The sequence below is a fragment of the Argopecten irradians genome, chromosome 10 (genome assembly GCF_041381155.1).
Source record: "Argopecten irradians isolate NY chromosome 10, Ai_NY, whole genome shotgun sequence".
Lineage (NCBI taxonomy): Eukaryota > Metazoa > Mollusca > Bivalvia > Pectinida > Pectinidae > Argopecten > Argopecten irradians.
Window position 1 is genome coordinate 19,283,103 of NC_091143.1, and position 16,041 is coordinate 19,299,143.

Consider the following 16,041-nt stretch of genomic DNA (forward strand, 5'->3'; position numbering starts at 1 on the left):
TGCAAAATTACAAAATTTTAATCCAATTTTTGTTAAGATGCAGTGTATTTTCCTTAGTGGGCAATATGCCCTTACAGGGAATCTTGACTTCCTTGACAATAATGGCAATGACAGTGGACTGTTCTGTATGATCTGTTCAGATGTCTGTTTTGTTAAATCATATATCATTAATTTTTATTTGTTTTCATACTAAATCTGGCTTTCTGATTAGCCAACTCTTTTTTTTTCATACCACTAATATAGGTGTCTGAACCATACCAAACTTTATCCTTTCACAAATAAAGATGCTAATTTCTGATAAAATCTACCTTCTGTGCACACGAGAATGAGGACACCTTAGAGGGTACAAAAGATGCCCTGCCGCCCTCACAGATCTGTCCATGACGCCCACTGCCCCACAGGAACACCTCACACTTTCCCCCTAGCTGCCAGTCCTCGGGACGCTGTAGTGCCCACAACATGATCTGTGTGTCCATGTTTAAGTCCCAGCAACTGTTGTCCTGTAATTAAGTATGGGATTTTTAATCTTCACATAAATATTATTTCTTTAGTACAGGGATCTCAAATTTCATCAAAGATTTATTTATTGATAAACATAATGATCAATCAGCCACACACAACATATTGTTGCAGAAAAACAATATTACTAGTAACATACATTGTAGTAGAGAAAGAAGATTCTCAAAAGTATAAACCAAACGATTCTGCAAAGAAAATCTACATCATTGTAAGACCCCTCTATTTACTTGGGTAGGTGTAGGATAAAGCAAGATTACATAATGAGTTTACTGTAAATTAAATATCAATGAAAAATATTAATTAATGACAAAGGTTTCCAATGTCCTGTTTTGTAGTATTGGTAGATATACTTAATTTGATATAAATGAGTTACCATGGGAACACATCCTCCATTCCTGGTATCCTTATTGAGGATTTTAAAGGAGTCTGGGAACTGTGTACGGCGGGTAAGGGCGTCAGCAGATTTAATGGCTGCAGAGAAAGACAGGAGCCACTGCCATTCTGGTACTAGCAGATCCTGGTCTGGAAACAAATCATCATTAATCATTTATAATCTTACTTATTATAGTGTCACTATGTGGTGACGTTACCATGTGGTCCGACACCTGAGGACCATGGTTGATTGCGTCTGTTAAGGGATTTCTCTATGAGGACTAGGGTCCCATGCCTATGTCAAACAGAAAATTAATGGAGAAATTATCTAAAATTGATATTTTCTTTTTTCATCTCCAAAATTTGATCCATGAAACATTGATTAATGGATAGAGTAAAACCAATAAAACTTAATTTTCTTGTTTTTACTTAGAAATGTAAAAATAATCAGCTATAAGACATTTTATCACATTAAATAAAATTGAAGCTAACACAGAAGGTATTTTAGTCAGACATGTTGTCTTACCATCTGAGCTGTGTTGGTGATGTAACAGTGTGTGGGTGTGACACAGTACATACTCTATAGACAGCCCCCACCCCCAGGGTAGACAGACATGTTATCTTACCTTCTGAGCTGTGTTGGTGATGTAACAGTGTGTGGGTGTGACACAGTACATACTCTATAGATAGCCCCACCCCCAGGGTAGACAGACATGTTATCTTACCTTCTGAGCTGTGTTGGTGGTGTAACAGTGTGTGGGTGTGACACAGTACATACTCTATAGATAGCCCCCACCCCCAGGGTAGACAGACATGTTATCTTACCTTCTGAGCTGTGTTGGTGATGTAACAGTGTGTGGGTGTGACACAGTTCATACTCTATAGATAGCCCCACCCCCAGGGTAGACAGACATGTTATCTTACCATCTGAGCTGTGTTGGTGATGTAACAGTGTGTGGGTGTGACACAGTTCATACTCTATAGACAGCCCCACCCCCAGGGTAGACAGCCATGCTATCTTACCTTCTGAGCTGTGTTGGTGGTGTAACAGTGTGTGGGTGTGACACAGTACATACTCTATAGATAGCCCCACATCCAGGGTAGACAGACATGTTATCTTACCTTCTGAGCTGTGTTGGTGGTGTAACAGTGTGTGGGTGTGACACAGTACATACTCTATAGATAGCCCCACCCCCAGGGTAGACAGACATGCTATCTTACCTTCTGAGCTGTGTTGGTGATGTAACAGTGTGTGGGTGTGACACAGTACATACTCTATAGACAGTCCCACCCCCAGGGTAGACAGACATGCTATCTTACCTTCTGAGCTGTGTTGGTGATGTAACAGTGTGTGGATGTGACACAGTACATACTCTATAGACAGCCCCACCCCCAGGGTAGACAGACATGTTATCTTACCTTCTGAGCTGTGTTGGTGGTGTAACAGTGTGTGGGTGTGACACAGTTCATACTCTATAGACAGCCCCACCCCCAGGATAGACAGACATGTTATCTTACCTTCTGAGCTGTGTTGGTGGTGTAACAGTGTGTGGGTGTGACACAGTTCATACTCTATAGACAGCCCCACCCCCAGGATAGACAGACATGTTATCTTACCTTCTGAGCTGTGCTGGTGGTGTAACAGTGTGTGGGTGTGACACAGTACATACTCTATAGATAGCCCCACCCCCAGAGTTGCCAGACACTGTAGGTATGGGCTGTGTACCAGCTGCTGGCCAGACACCACAATCGGCTGAAACAAACAAAAACAACGGATTAGACAAGATGGATAATTGTTGATAAAAGGATCTCAGCCTTTTATTTTAAGTGTACTGAGAACATATATATTGGTATTTTTTGTAAAAAATAATTATATTTCATATACGTGTCACAGTCCCACTTTACTTTAAAACAATCTACAGTAAAACATATTTATAACAAACATGCTTACAACAAATTCATGGTTATAACATAGTATTTTCCATTCCAAAACAAGGTATTGATGTTTGTGATATGAGTATAACAAATTATGTTTATAACCAAGATATTTTGTTGGTCCCCACAGGTTTGTTATTATCCTTTTAGACTTAGAACAATGGTTTACAGTCAGGTATTTACCAATAACAATATGGCCTTATGACATGGCAGAATAGAACAGCTATGAGCTGAGGTTCTTATATCACCTTTTCATATAGATACTGGTCCTGTAACATGGTGGGGATTTGTTGTAGGAGGCTCTGTAGACAGGGAGCCTGGTTTAATCCCACAATGCCTTGCTGTTTGAGTTTCTTCCTGGCCATGGCCACACAGCGCGACTTCTGATGGAGCTCAGCCGTGTAATGTAGTATCACCACATCCTGTCAAAAACAAAAGTTTTAGTTCAGTTCTGCTCTTTATTATTAAGAAAATCAAAATCTATGCAGAACTCTATGACTAGTAGCGATTTAAAAGATTAACAAACATACATGTACCTCTATTTCCTGTATTGGGCCTCACCCCTGGGGTCAAAGCCAAAATTTATACAAACTCTGTTCTCCTTTCCAAAGTCCTTTCCAAAGAATGTTTCTGGCCACATTTGGTTACATTCCATGCAGAACTTTAGGACTGGTAGCCATTTAAAGAAAATATTGACAGATGGACGAGAGACGAACACCAGGCCATGACATAAGCTCAACAGCCCTTTGGGCTAGTTGAGCTAAAAACTACACAAAGTGATGTCACAATTGAATTGATACCTTCCCGATGGGAGATAACCATACTATATGTAAAAACGGTATTTAGCAGTAATCAACATTTAGATCTGATTTTATTATTAACAATTATCATATAAACTGACCTTGATTCTGTTGAAGCAAACAGCAAGTCCATAGTCAGCGTACCAACACAGATCATTAACCATGCCATTCTCAATGTGGGTCTGGAGTAAACATCCATCCTACAAAAGATAAAATATATATATCAATCAGTTAGCTCATTCTGGTAGAACAAATATTTGTAAGCAAACTGTATGATTCTGTTACATGTATGTGGGATACTTATTAATTAGTATTTTTTGAAGCTTTATGAAATCAATAAAAATTACATCAATATTTTTTTGTAAGATTCTATTTAAATCAATATGCAATAACCATGTTCATAAGACAATGTCACGATTTTGCACCATTCAGATTTTTTCCTAATGAGATATGAAAATCAAACTCAACCAATGAGAAAATCTGAATGTGCATACAAACAACATAAAGTTGATTATTTTGTCAATTTTTATTCTTCACATTCTTACTATGAACTTTTTATACTCTCTGATTCCATATTAACAATCCTATTCCCAGTACAACGACTTACCGAGAGGCTCCAGATATTGACCCATCCCCTTGTACACCCTGAGGCCAGCATCAGTCCGTCAGGACTGAAAGTCATAGAGGTAACAGAGGTCATGTGTCCATGTAAAGTCCTCACAGGTTTTAGACTCCTTACTTCATCCATACATTCCATGTCCTGGTTCTGTGGATAGTCATAGAAATCGAGCTTTGAGGCCAACAAACCAGATGAAAGAGTAATCTGCCAGTTGTTTTTATTCTATGATATTATTTTTCTTTTTATTTGTAATCTTTATTCAGTTTTTAACATTAAAATTGAACATACACATAGTCATCTGAAATCCTGTCTTATTTACTCAATCCTGGCAGATGTCAAATGATACGAATAGAAGACTTTAGTCTTTAGTACATTGTATATAGTCATGAGAAGACAGTGGAAATCCAACTTGATAGTAACAGTATGACTCTTCTGTCAGAATGCAACATCATATATTGATTATGACCTCATAATCACCCAATACATAACAAAAGTGTTATTGTTAAAAATTGTTTTATCCTGATCTTTTACATGCAATCATTGTTTATATTCTGTCTGGATCATTGATACTAATGGAGTTTGGCCCTAGATGACCTTAGTTGTTAATGGGCCTTAAAGGTCAAACAAACAAAGTTAAAAGAATTCTTACGATATCAATAAGATTGACACATCTAATATGTGAGTATAGGACAAAAGGGGGTGGGGATGGGAGGTGGGGGGGTGGCTTTTGTCCGTACCCCTAATATGTGAGGACACTTGACTTACCTCGTACACAGTCTCCCTCCTGATACCAAAAGGTGTGATTTGTGTCTGACTGGTAGACTGGATCTGTGGCACTGTCCACATGGTTACCTTCCCACACTCGTTACCACTACAACAGGAAAAAGGCATCTACACATTTATAACAGATCCTATTGGGTGACAACAACAGTGATAGGTGGTCGAGTGGTGTAGTGGTTAAGCTGCTCGCCCTTCACATAGCCGGCCGGGGTTCGATCCCCGGCACGGACGTGAAAAGGTTAGGGGTCACCTGCCCGATCACGTGGGTTTTCTACGGGCACTCCGTTTATATTTTACAACAACAGCAGATTTGTTGTATTAAATTGGATAAGGATGGAAAGACTGCTAACATTGATGACCCCCCTTACTCTCAGACTCACCCCTATCCCTAACCTCACTTACTAGCAGATCCATGATGAATATCATTCATTCAAACTAAAGTATGTATGAAATGTCCTTTAAAACTTGTATGGTGAAATTTATCCCATAGTGGCTGCATTACCTTGCTAACAACAGGTGCTTTGTCTCGCCTTTGCCTGGGACGCTGCACCATAAGGCTGAACACACCGGGTCAGAGTCAGGTAGGAGGTAAATCAGAGACAATCCTTCCCTCCCAGGCCGCCACACCTTTAGGCAGTTGTCCTTCTCTGCACATGTCAGCAGCAAGTGTCCCGTTGGGTCCCAGGAAAGACCATTGATAGAGTTCTACACAAAAATGTTCAATAATTAGTGTATAAACTTCTTGATATTCACTCATATGCAGAATAACTATAAAATTGATTTACAGGAATGCAAAACTAACTCCTTATAAATTATTTGATATTCTATGTTTTTTTTTTATGAAACCAACTTAGAGGAAATAGAAGAGATATAGCGACATACAGGTCCCCCTGTTATGTAAGTAATCAGCAATTTAAAGCGGGTTAATTTTTTATTTTCTTGAATTAAAGATGTAAAAAAAACATTATGATCGGAGCCTTACAGTCAAAGTAAACTGCATTGTTTAAATAGACCATACTCATAATCAAATGAGCACATAACAGGTTGTGTGCATTTATCATTAATATTAAGAGATTCTTCCTGTACAACAACAAAAGAACAAACGATATCTTTCAAAATCCAAGATGGCGATATGTTTTTACCTGCCTATAACCATCTGGGGGTAAATATAGACTAATTTATAAGCAAATCTCTTCACGAAGCCTGAGACCGTCTTGTATCTCTGAGGAAATAGCACCATTGACTTTCAATATCCAGAATCAAACATGTTTCTGAATAAGATCCGTCTATATAGAAAGACGTATAGTTTCTGTTTCTGAATAAGATCTGTCTATATAGAAAGCTCCCACATGGTGAATCAATCCTACCTGATGTGCCTCTGCTGACACTGGACTTTCAAAGTCGGAGCGGTTAGCAATGATAACCACTCCGTCACTGTAGGCTGCAGCAAAGTTTCTATCTTCATCGTACCATGCCAGCATAGTCACCGCTACAAAAGTAAATTTAAGTGTCAAGGCTCTAACACACAGATTACTGGTAGGTGCAAACATAATTTTCTCTCATACCTACATGTGTAATACTGGCCGGTCCAGGGCAATACACTCATGTCGCCTGAAGCTGTATTGTATGGCTACCCATGCAATAAAGGCTCGTGACGTCACAGCGTCAACAAAATTACTATTTTCTACAACATTTTGTGACCCTCGGGTAGAATATCCATATCTACATATGAAAGAGTCTTATATTATCACCCTGTCCATGGATAGAAAATATTTTTTAGATCATGCAAGCAAGCTCAATAATTTATAATTTTTACATAATTATTCAGTATTAATTACAGTTTACCTGATTTGCGCCTGCAGTGTTCCAGCTCTTTACGGTTGAAGCTTGAGCCTCCCAGAATCTCTATTGCAGCCAAGGACCCATCAAGTCTACCCACCAGTAAAATATCAACAGTCATGCCTAGACAGCCGCCGATCATACTTCTGTTGGTGGGCCAGGTCAGAGCCGACACCCAGTGGCATTGGACATCCAGGATACCCTTGGAACCTGGGTACAAACAAGATGGAAGGTACAGTTCATCTGTGAAGGGTGATCAGTGGTGTAGTGGTTAAGGTACTCAACTTTCATCTAACCAACCAGGGACCAATCTCCAGCACAGACGTGGAAAGGTAAGGGTTACCTACCAGATCCTTAGGGTTTTCTTTGGGAACTCCCACTCTAAGACCCCTCATGCATTTACTTTCAGGCGATCAAAAGTGATTCAATAATATACATTGTCTCAAAATCGAAATAAAATAAATAAAGTTTATAATAGTTTTAGGAAATAAAGTATTGACCATCCTTTGATATGATCTTAAATGAAAATTGGATGATACACAAATTAATTCTAACTTTAAAAACAGAGTATTATAAAGTTTTTTTAAAACTTATACCATTGGTTAATTGAAGTTGAGGCAAGATTATCTTGTTGATCGAAAGCTTACAACTTTAATATTCTCAATGAAGTGTATGTTTCCCATCTAATATCCAGATGACCTACCTCCAGTTCCCCAGACGTTTATGAGATTGTCCATTGACCCTGCAATTAGGCGACCATTAGCACTCCAGCACACGTTGCCTAACAGATGACCGTCTAAGTCTTCCCCCGAGAGATCCTCACCGCGGTTAAACACACAAGTCTGCTGTAGGAACTGATGGGTCTTGTTAGGTAGGCTCCAAATACGTAAAGTTCCATCATAGCCACTGACCAAGGTAAAATACAAATTTATGTAAATGAATATTGAATAATATACATTATATCTTCCTCTTAAAAGGTAACATCATTAAAATTCTAATTGTAAACACTCATGTGTCTCATTTTTAAAGCTCATTAAAATATCATAGTATATGTAGTATGAAGTATTCAGTTTTAATACCATCAGAGCCAGCTAGTTTTGTAGGATATTTTCACGCTATGGCGCGACATTTGCTAAGATTGTGGAAATTTGATTCACAAAATATTGACCAATGGTTGAATCAAATATACTCTGAAGGCCAAATCACAAAAAACCTTAATTAACCTTCATTAAATTTTCTTCTTTTTAGATAAAATCGTAAAACCTTTGACCTACGTATATTACATACGTTACAGTAATGTATTGTCCCCAATAGACCGACCATCTCTGAATATCACAATGTTTAAAAAGTGTATACATCTTACCTGGTAGCAAGCATTGACTTCTTTTGGCTCCATTTACATATAGCTAGTCTGTTCTGGTGTCCCTCGAGCTTGGACACCGGACAGTGGGGAAGATCACCTCCAAGGTCAACTTGATTGACAGGTCGGGATGTGGTATCGCTGTGTGATGACAGAGACTGGAGCAGCTGTTTGACCGCCCACTCCTTGTGTGACGGTGGTAGCTTAGTGGACAACACACAACCAGCCAGGGCATTTATTAACTGTAGTGGGTGGATACCCTCATCCTCTGGGGGTGGGGGCACTACCCCGGGGCTGTCTAGGTGGGTTGGGGAATCAGTATGGTCACTAGCTGGTCTAGGGACTACAATGAAATACAATATATAAACATCCTAGGATATATAAATAGTGACTTCATATCTAACAAGTGATCTTACTTGATACCTACAATGTTTATTTAAATTTATTACAAGCAATTTGACAAATCTATGTCCAATTGCTCAGTCGTTTGGGGTGTGTAAAGTCTTTTCAATATGATGATTTAACTCATACCCCATGACGCAGATCATGCTTAATTTTGTGATTTGCTAATACTTATTTCTAAAGCTGGTAACTGCAACATTAATCCTACTATATAACTAAGGCTGGTAAGGTTGTTTAAAGTTAAGATTTAGGTTAACCTCAACTGGAGTCTATAGCCCTTTTCCTCTATTAAGACTGGCTTGGGACTAACCATGGCACTTCTAAGAAACAAAGGTTTTTTTTCATACTTATACTCAGAGGAACAAACATAGACCTCAAAATGAAAATGGACATCCTTATCAATATGTTTTAAGACAGAAAATTATGTTTACAGAGTACAGTTAGATCCACCTTACAGTGATTGTGATGTCATACAGTCCATCCGTAATCACATCAAAATCATCAGAAGCTAGGACAAATCATACTCAAATGACGTTACTTTCATTATCTTCCCACATCCTTTGATCTGAATGGTTAAATAATTACATTTGTGTGTGGTTGACATCATGTCAGACATCTTGTGGTTCCATCCATTCCGAGTTAGAAGTGATACAAGAGCTTGTGTCACAGTAAACATGGAAGGTTCAAACGGAGCTAGTTTGGACGTCCCTGGGATCTTCATTCGAACCACACCCGCACTGCTACGATGTCCACTGCATTTCCCCATAGAGGCATACAGCAATTCCTACAAATATATACAATTCACATTCACAGCACACAACACATATCCTTGATGTTGACATTTCTGATTGCAGGAAAATGTCCATATTGTAAGTTTTAGATTAAACAAAAGAAATCTTTTGAAAAAGCTTTAACCTACAAGTAAGGTGCCTATAAAGTTTCCATGATATCCTATAAATTAAAATGTGTTTCATTTTAACTGAACAGGATATGTTAAATAGATTCTATCAAATGCATCATATTTTTTTTTCATATTATGAATTCTTAATAACATATCATGATGCATGTATACTTTAACTTTGTTATGAAACACATGAAGACATTTGTACACTCGTTAACCTTACAATCCGAGACTGTTCTCACCTGTGTACACAGTTTGACTAGCTGTTTCATTGAGACTTGGTTGTTGTGTACCAGAGAGCCGAGAGCCTTGGTGAGGTGTTGTAAACTGTCCTGGGTCCTGGCCGACTTAGGACTGCTGATCTTACCAGAGGCACACAGACACATTAGCTGCACAATCACCATGATATCAGACAGACCAATGTACTCGAGGGCTGCAGGTAAGCTACAGGACGAATCACTGAAACAAATATCAGACAGACCAATGTACTCAAGGGCTGCAGACAAACTAGAGGATGAAACTGGCATCATAGCAATAGTTCTCTTAGCTGTTTTCAGGCATTCATTTTATTCCAGGGGTTACTATCACTCATTATATCCACCCCAGAACTATGTCATAGTGAAAATGAAGGCATTTTAAAAGAAAAAAACTAGGTGAGTATAATGGCAGTGATAATAACCCCTGGCATAATGATGATGGTTTGAGGAAGATAAAAGTAATCAGTTGTAATATTGTCACAATTTCATGCCACTCACCTACTGGCCAGAACAGACAGAGCTTTCATCACAATACTCCGTGCCAGCATCACCTGCATGGTCGAGGTGATCCTCTGGAGGGCGATCTGTCGGTCACGTGGTGTCTTCAGGTTGGTAGCCTGTTCTCCTAGTGTGCGGTACTTACTGTCTGGGCGAGACTTTTGAGGCAAGCTCCCTGTTACAATGATAGGGTTCAAGTTTAGTAATATGATTCATGCTCAGGCAGTTGTGCAAAACTCTTTCACCATTTTTACTATTTATACTTTTACCATCAATTCAAATCCTTTAAAGATGCTCCACCGCTGACAAACGGTATTTTTTCACTATCAAAAACAGGAGCAGACGATTTAGTTTTTTTCCTCAGTTACAAAAGTTACTTACTTTACATCATTACCACCATTGAAAAGTTTGAGCTTCTAATTTTATTGCGCATGCGCCAAAGGCGAAATAAATCATTTTATATTATTTTTTGTATTTATTAAGCAGATATATACACGATTAAACACCAATTATTTTTCAAATGATGAATATCATTTATGCTCTGTCGGCGGTGAGCATCTTTAAGGGCAATTTTAAAAATTAATTAGGATTTTATCAAGTCAAGTATTTCCACCTTCTCCAAGTTAATCTATATATTTAATGAGTGAGTGAAAAACAATTTATTTTTTCACCACAAGCTGAAGATAATATAAGTTACTGTAGCAATCTAAAAATGATTTGTAATCCTGATTTTAAGATTGAATACATACACACAGAAGCACCAGTGTTGGCTGCAGCCTGTACCAGCTTAGACCCCAAGGGATCCATGTCAGTGAATTTGAGGGGGTCAGGGCAGGGTTTCCAGTCTGTGATACCTAGCTTTGGTAACAAATTGTCTGTCTCATCTAGAAGAGTTCCCCCTTGGCACCCCATCTGTAGCTCTTGTTCTGTCAGCATGATAAAATAGTGTCACCATATTTGAAAGCCTTATAAATAAAATGATGAAATATCAAAGAAATAGATAATTGCATTCAAGCCTCATTATTTAAGTTGGTGGGACCATGGTAATTCTGTAAGTCTCGCTAATTATAAGTTGGTGGGACCATGGTAATTCTGTAAGTCTCGCTAATTATAAGTTGGTGGGACCATGGTAATTCTGTAAGTCTTGTTAATTATAAGTCGGTGGGACCATGGTAATTCTGTAAGTCTCGCTAATTATAAGTCTGTGGGACCATGGTAATTCTGTAAGTCTTGCTAATTATAAGTCAGTGGGACCATGGTAATTCTGTAAGTCTCGCTAATTATAAGTCGGTGGGACCATGGTAATTCTGTAAGTCTCGCTAATTATAAGTCGGTGGGACCATGGTAATTCTGTAAGTCTCGCTAATTATAAGTCGGTGGGACCATGGTAATTCTGTAAGTCTTGCTAATTATAAGTCTGTGGGACCATGGTAATTCTGTAAGTCTCGCTAATTATAAGTCGGTGGGACCATGGTAATTCTGTAAGTCTTGCTAATTATAAGTCTGTGGGACCATGGTAATTCTGTTAGTCTCGCTAAATTTAAGTTGGTGGGATCTTGGTAATTCTGTAAGTCTTGCTAATTATAAGTCTGTGGGACCATGGTAACTCTTTAAGTCTCGCTAATTATAAGTCTGTGGGACCATGGTAATTCTGTTAGTCTCGCTAAATATAAGTCGGTGGGATCTTGGTAATTCTGTAAGTCTCGCTAAATATAAGTTGGTGGGACCATGGTAATTCTGTAAGTCTCGCTAATTATAAGTCTGTGGGACCATGGTAATTCTGTTAGTCTCGCTAAATATAAGTCGGTGGGATCTTGGTAATTCTGTAAGTCTCGCTAAATATAAGTTGGTGGGACCATGGTAACTCTTTAAGTCTTTCTAATTATAAGTCAGTGGGACCATGGTAATTCTGTAAGTCTCACTAATTATAAGTCGGTGGGATCTTGGTAATTCTGTAAGTCTCACTAATTATAAGTCGGTGGGATCTTGGTAATTCTGTAAGTCTCGCTAATTATAAGTCTGTGGGACCATGGTAAATCTTTAAGTTATCGGAGTATTTGTATTCAAGTTTATAATGAAAAGTTTAGTCGGGCTCAATAAAATACTTGAATTAACTGGCACCATGGTAACTCTTTAAGTCTCGCTAATTATAAGTCTGTGGGACCATGGTAACTCTTTAAGTCTCGCTAATTATAAGTCTGTGGGACCATGGTAACTCTTTAAGTTATCGGAGTATTTGTATTCAAGTTTATAATGAAAAGTTTAGTCGGGCTCAATAAAATACTTGAATTAACTGGCACATTCTAGTTACAGTAAATGAGTTAACGAGGTTCTACTCATTTAGTCTTTAGATTCTTCATATGATACAAATACAAGTGATAAATAGCCTACCTAAAGCTGTGTAGTCTACAGCATTGAGAAGATCTGGTGCTTTCTGGGTAGAGCTGCCTACAGCCTCATCATGCTCATCTGTCCGGTCCTGGTCAGAGTTACCTCCCCTGACGCCATGAAGCTCCCTTTGTCTGTCTCGACATTGACTACACATGGCGTAGCAGGGATTATAGACCGTACCACAAACAGCCGGCCACACATTTACACCAAATACACCATTACTATTGTACACACTGTTACATGAGGTCCCTGTGAAATTACAAATGTATACTGCAATTATTACAGTACAAAATAAATTTGTATTAAGGTCCAACAGAAATTCACGACATGTATGTATGTCTGTACATACAAAAATCCTACCACAATACTATAATAAATACCTTTTTCTGGATTATAAGTTACAACGGAACATAAGTGGTGTAGGCCTTTTTTGAATGATTTATTCAGTTTTTGTACATGTATAAGCCGGAGAACAAGCTGTGGTCAATACCATCATTAATATGATAATATATAACTATGTGCATGATTTCACTGGATGGTTGACCATCAACACAACACTAACTTTGACATAATAAAACATTACTCACTTCCACAGCCAGGATGAGCCAGCAGTAAGTGTCCCAGGATGTTATCACTTTCCTGCTGACAGAGTTCACACACCACAGTAGGGTCTGCCTCAAACTCCATTCTCTGTTATTATCAAAATGGTATTCCAGTATTTCATGATACATATAAGAATATGGTATTCGATCATTTGATAATATTAGAATGTGAATTTTGAATTTAAGAGCTACTAATTGGTTGCTATCTTTTATTTGCCATAGCTTAAAAGATCCCCAAAGAAAAAGACTCCAATGTCATTGACAGGAACAGCTTTTTATCATTTTCCCTATTATACAAAATTACATATTATCAGAAGATTCCAGAAGAATACTTTATTTGCTATTGGTTCAAGGACCTGTAGAAGAGATAGAAAAGAAATTTCAAAGAGCAAGATGAATAAGTCACCATTATAAGTGTACTTACTATTGCATTCATGAGATCCCATGTCGACTCCGCCTGTGTTGGGAAAAGGTCATCAATATTTTCCAGATTGTACAAGTCGTCAGTCATATTACTAATATCACTACACAGGGCATCAAATGTGTCACTTAGTCCGTGGTTCTCAGACATTCTCTCATACAAGTCTGTCGCTCTGTTTCCCTCACCTCCAATTTGTAAAGATTCTGAACGCTCTAACTCGCGATCATTAGCTGTAATTATGAAATTTTAAGAAAGGATTTAAAATTTTATGCATGTAATCCAGATCTTTAATAAATTGAGTTCTATTGTATAGAGAAATTTTTAAATGGTTTATGTAGCATAAATAGCTGCAAACCTGCTACCATAAACAAACTTACTTTAAAATGCATTAAATTAAATTATTACATAAAAAAGTGTCAACCATAGGTACACTTAAACAATGGGCATTGATGTCACTATTTCTTAACTTCATCGAGGGAAGTGGTTCCTGTCATCAGTTTACAAACAACATTTATTTCATAACCCGATGAAGTTGGGACGAATGCAAAATCAAGTCACTGTAAAAATAAGTTGGTTTAGAGAATACATTTTTATTAATAAATCATAAATATATTAGCTGGTACTCAATATCAAAAACTTGTATATCACACTAAACAAGTGGAAAATTCATGTTCAGTAAAACTGTAAATCAAATCTGTTAAACTGTAAATGATAAAGAGTACCTGTATTAGATAGAAAGCTCCTGATGTCTACATGACGTGTGCGAGAGATTGGACGTGGACTTCTGATGTACCGGGAACGACGAGTGTCTGGCTCCTCGTTTGAATCATCACTAGACTCATTCAATAAGTCCTCTAAGGAGATTCGTCTAGGTAACAACATACTGAAAAGGCATAAAGGGCTAGGTAACAACATACTGAAAAGGCATAAAGGGCTAGCAGTGGCGTAGGAAGATGAAACGTAACGGGGGGGCAAAGGTCCTCAATATTTTGTAACACCCCCCCCCCCCAACGTAAAATATGCTTTATGTTAATTTTTCATATATTTATAGCCAGCGGGGACGCTAAAAGGAAATTAACGAATACGAAAATTGGCCAAATTAGCGTGTGAGCGTCAAAGGCGCGAGATTTTGGTGTTTTAGGGGTCTGGGGTGACCCCCGGGAAAAAATATTGTATTTTAGAATGGCTGAGATGAGTTTTACAATGTATTTTGATGATTTTGCGAGCGCCCGAAAGGGCGAGATTTTGGTGTTGGGGGGGGGGGGGGTCCGGGGGTCTCCCCCGGAGAAAAAATCACGGTTTAGAATGGCTTAGATGAGTTTTACGATGCATTTTGATGAATTTGCGAGCGCCCAAGGGCGCGAGAATTTGGTGTTGGGGGGTCCGGGGGTCTCCCCCGAGAAAAAATTACGATTTAGAATGGCTGAGATGAGTTTTACAATGTATTTTAATGATTATAAAGCGTTCTTAACATGGTAATTTTTCGATTTAAAGCTACCTGCATTTAGAAATGATAATTGTGTCGTCATAACATTATGCAACCTACTCGATCGGAATATACCGGCTTCACACCATCGGCACATTGTTGTGTAACATAAGAAAATGAATTAATTGTCTCGCTAAGACATATAAACAAATTGATCTTTTAAGAGACATTTTTTAAAATAGTGCATAGAATCCCTTGATGGACATTTTTAGTCTAGTTCGTGTGTATTGAATTTTTACTATTTAAGGTTTGACATTATGTGCTTGAACGTTTTAGGAAATGCGCCGCGCAGCGGAAAATTTTCTAAAATGAAGTACGAAAAATGTGTAGGAGGACCCTTTTTTCTTTCAAATAAGCATTTTTACAAAATTTCAGTCGGCGAAAATGGGGGGGCAAAAAGACATGTTTGCCCCCCCGTCCTGGGGAGGGGGGGGGGGGGGGGGGCAGTTGCCCCCCCTGCCCCCCCGCTTCCTACGCCCCTGGCTAGGTAATAACATACTAAAAAGGCATAAAGGGCTAGGTAATAACATACTGAAAAGACATAAAGGTGTTTAAAGACCAAACTATGTTAAGTAGGTAACTTGTCATTCAACTGAGGAGTTGTAATATGTTGGTTTTGGTTTCATTAGTTTAACATTCTAATTACTGCCAGGGTTATCTAAGAATGTGCTAGGTCTTTTAGTGGTGAAAAGCCGTAGTCCAAAAGAAAACCACAAACCAGCGGTCAGTATTTGGCAACTGCCCAAAATAGGTTTTGAACTCGAAACCCAGATGGATATCTTAAACTACTTGACCACTGCGGCCCCATTTATTATGAATACATAATAATAACTATTGAGATCTATATGTTCCCATTACT

General features: G+C 38.3%; 1 protein-coding gene across 3 annotated transcripts in view; it reads right to left on the reverse strand.

The window, feature by feature from the left end:
* The window catches only part of LOC138333339 (probable E3 ubiquitin-protein ligase HERC1), a 71,501-nt gene that overhangs the window by 14,790 nt on the left and 40,670 nt on the right, over positions 1 to 16,041 (reverse strand). For all 3 annotated transcript variants that reach the window (XM_069281656.1, XM_069281657.1, XM_069281658.1), the window contains 20 exons: positions 14,419 to 14,579; positions 13,700 to 13,926; positions 13,261 to 13,363; positions 12,674 to 12,922; positions 11,032 to 11,208; positions 10,283 to 10,457; positions 9,770 to 9,986; positions 9,212 to 9,410; positions 8,228 to 8,567; positions 7,568 to 7,770; positions 6,871 to 7,074; positions 6,393 to 6,514; positions 5,528 to 5,730; positions 5,011 to 5,116; positions 4,234 to 4,392; positions 3,728 to 3,826; positions 3,075 to 3,248; positions 2,509 to 2,644; positions 893 to 1,041; positions 309 to 500 (listed from right to left, as the gene is read on the reverse strand). In XM_069281656.1, the coding sequence (XP_069137757.1) occupies positions 309 to 500; positions 893 to 1,041; positions 2,509 to 2,644; positions 3,075 to 3,248; positions 3,728 to 3,826; positions 4,234 to 4,392; positions 5,011 to 5,116; positions 5,528 to 5,730; positions 6,393 to 6,514; positions 6,871 to 7,074; positions 7,568 to 7,770; positions 8,228 to 8,567; positions 9,212 to 9,410; positions 9,770 to 9,986; positions 10,283 to 10,457; positions 11,032 to 11,208; positions 12,674 to 12,922; positions 13,261 to 13,363; positions 13,700 to 13,926; positions 14,419 to 14,579 (3,595 nt within the window). The remainder of the gene's footprint in view (positions 1 to 308; positions 501 to 892; positions 1,042 to 2,508; positions 2,645 to 3,074; positions 3,249 to 3,727; positions 3,827 to 4,233; positions 4,393 to 5,010; positions 5,117 to 5,527; positions 5,731 to 6,392; positions 6,515 to 6,870; positions 7,075 to 7,567; positions 7,771 to 8,227; positions 8,568 to 9,211; positions 9,411 to 9,769; positions 9,987 to 10,282; positions 10,458 to 11,031; positions 11,209 to 12,673; positions 12,923 to 13,260; positions 13,364 to 13,699; positions 13,927 to 14,418; positions 14,580 to 16,041) is intronic.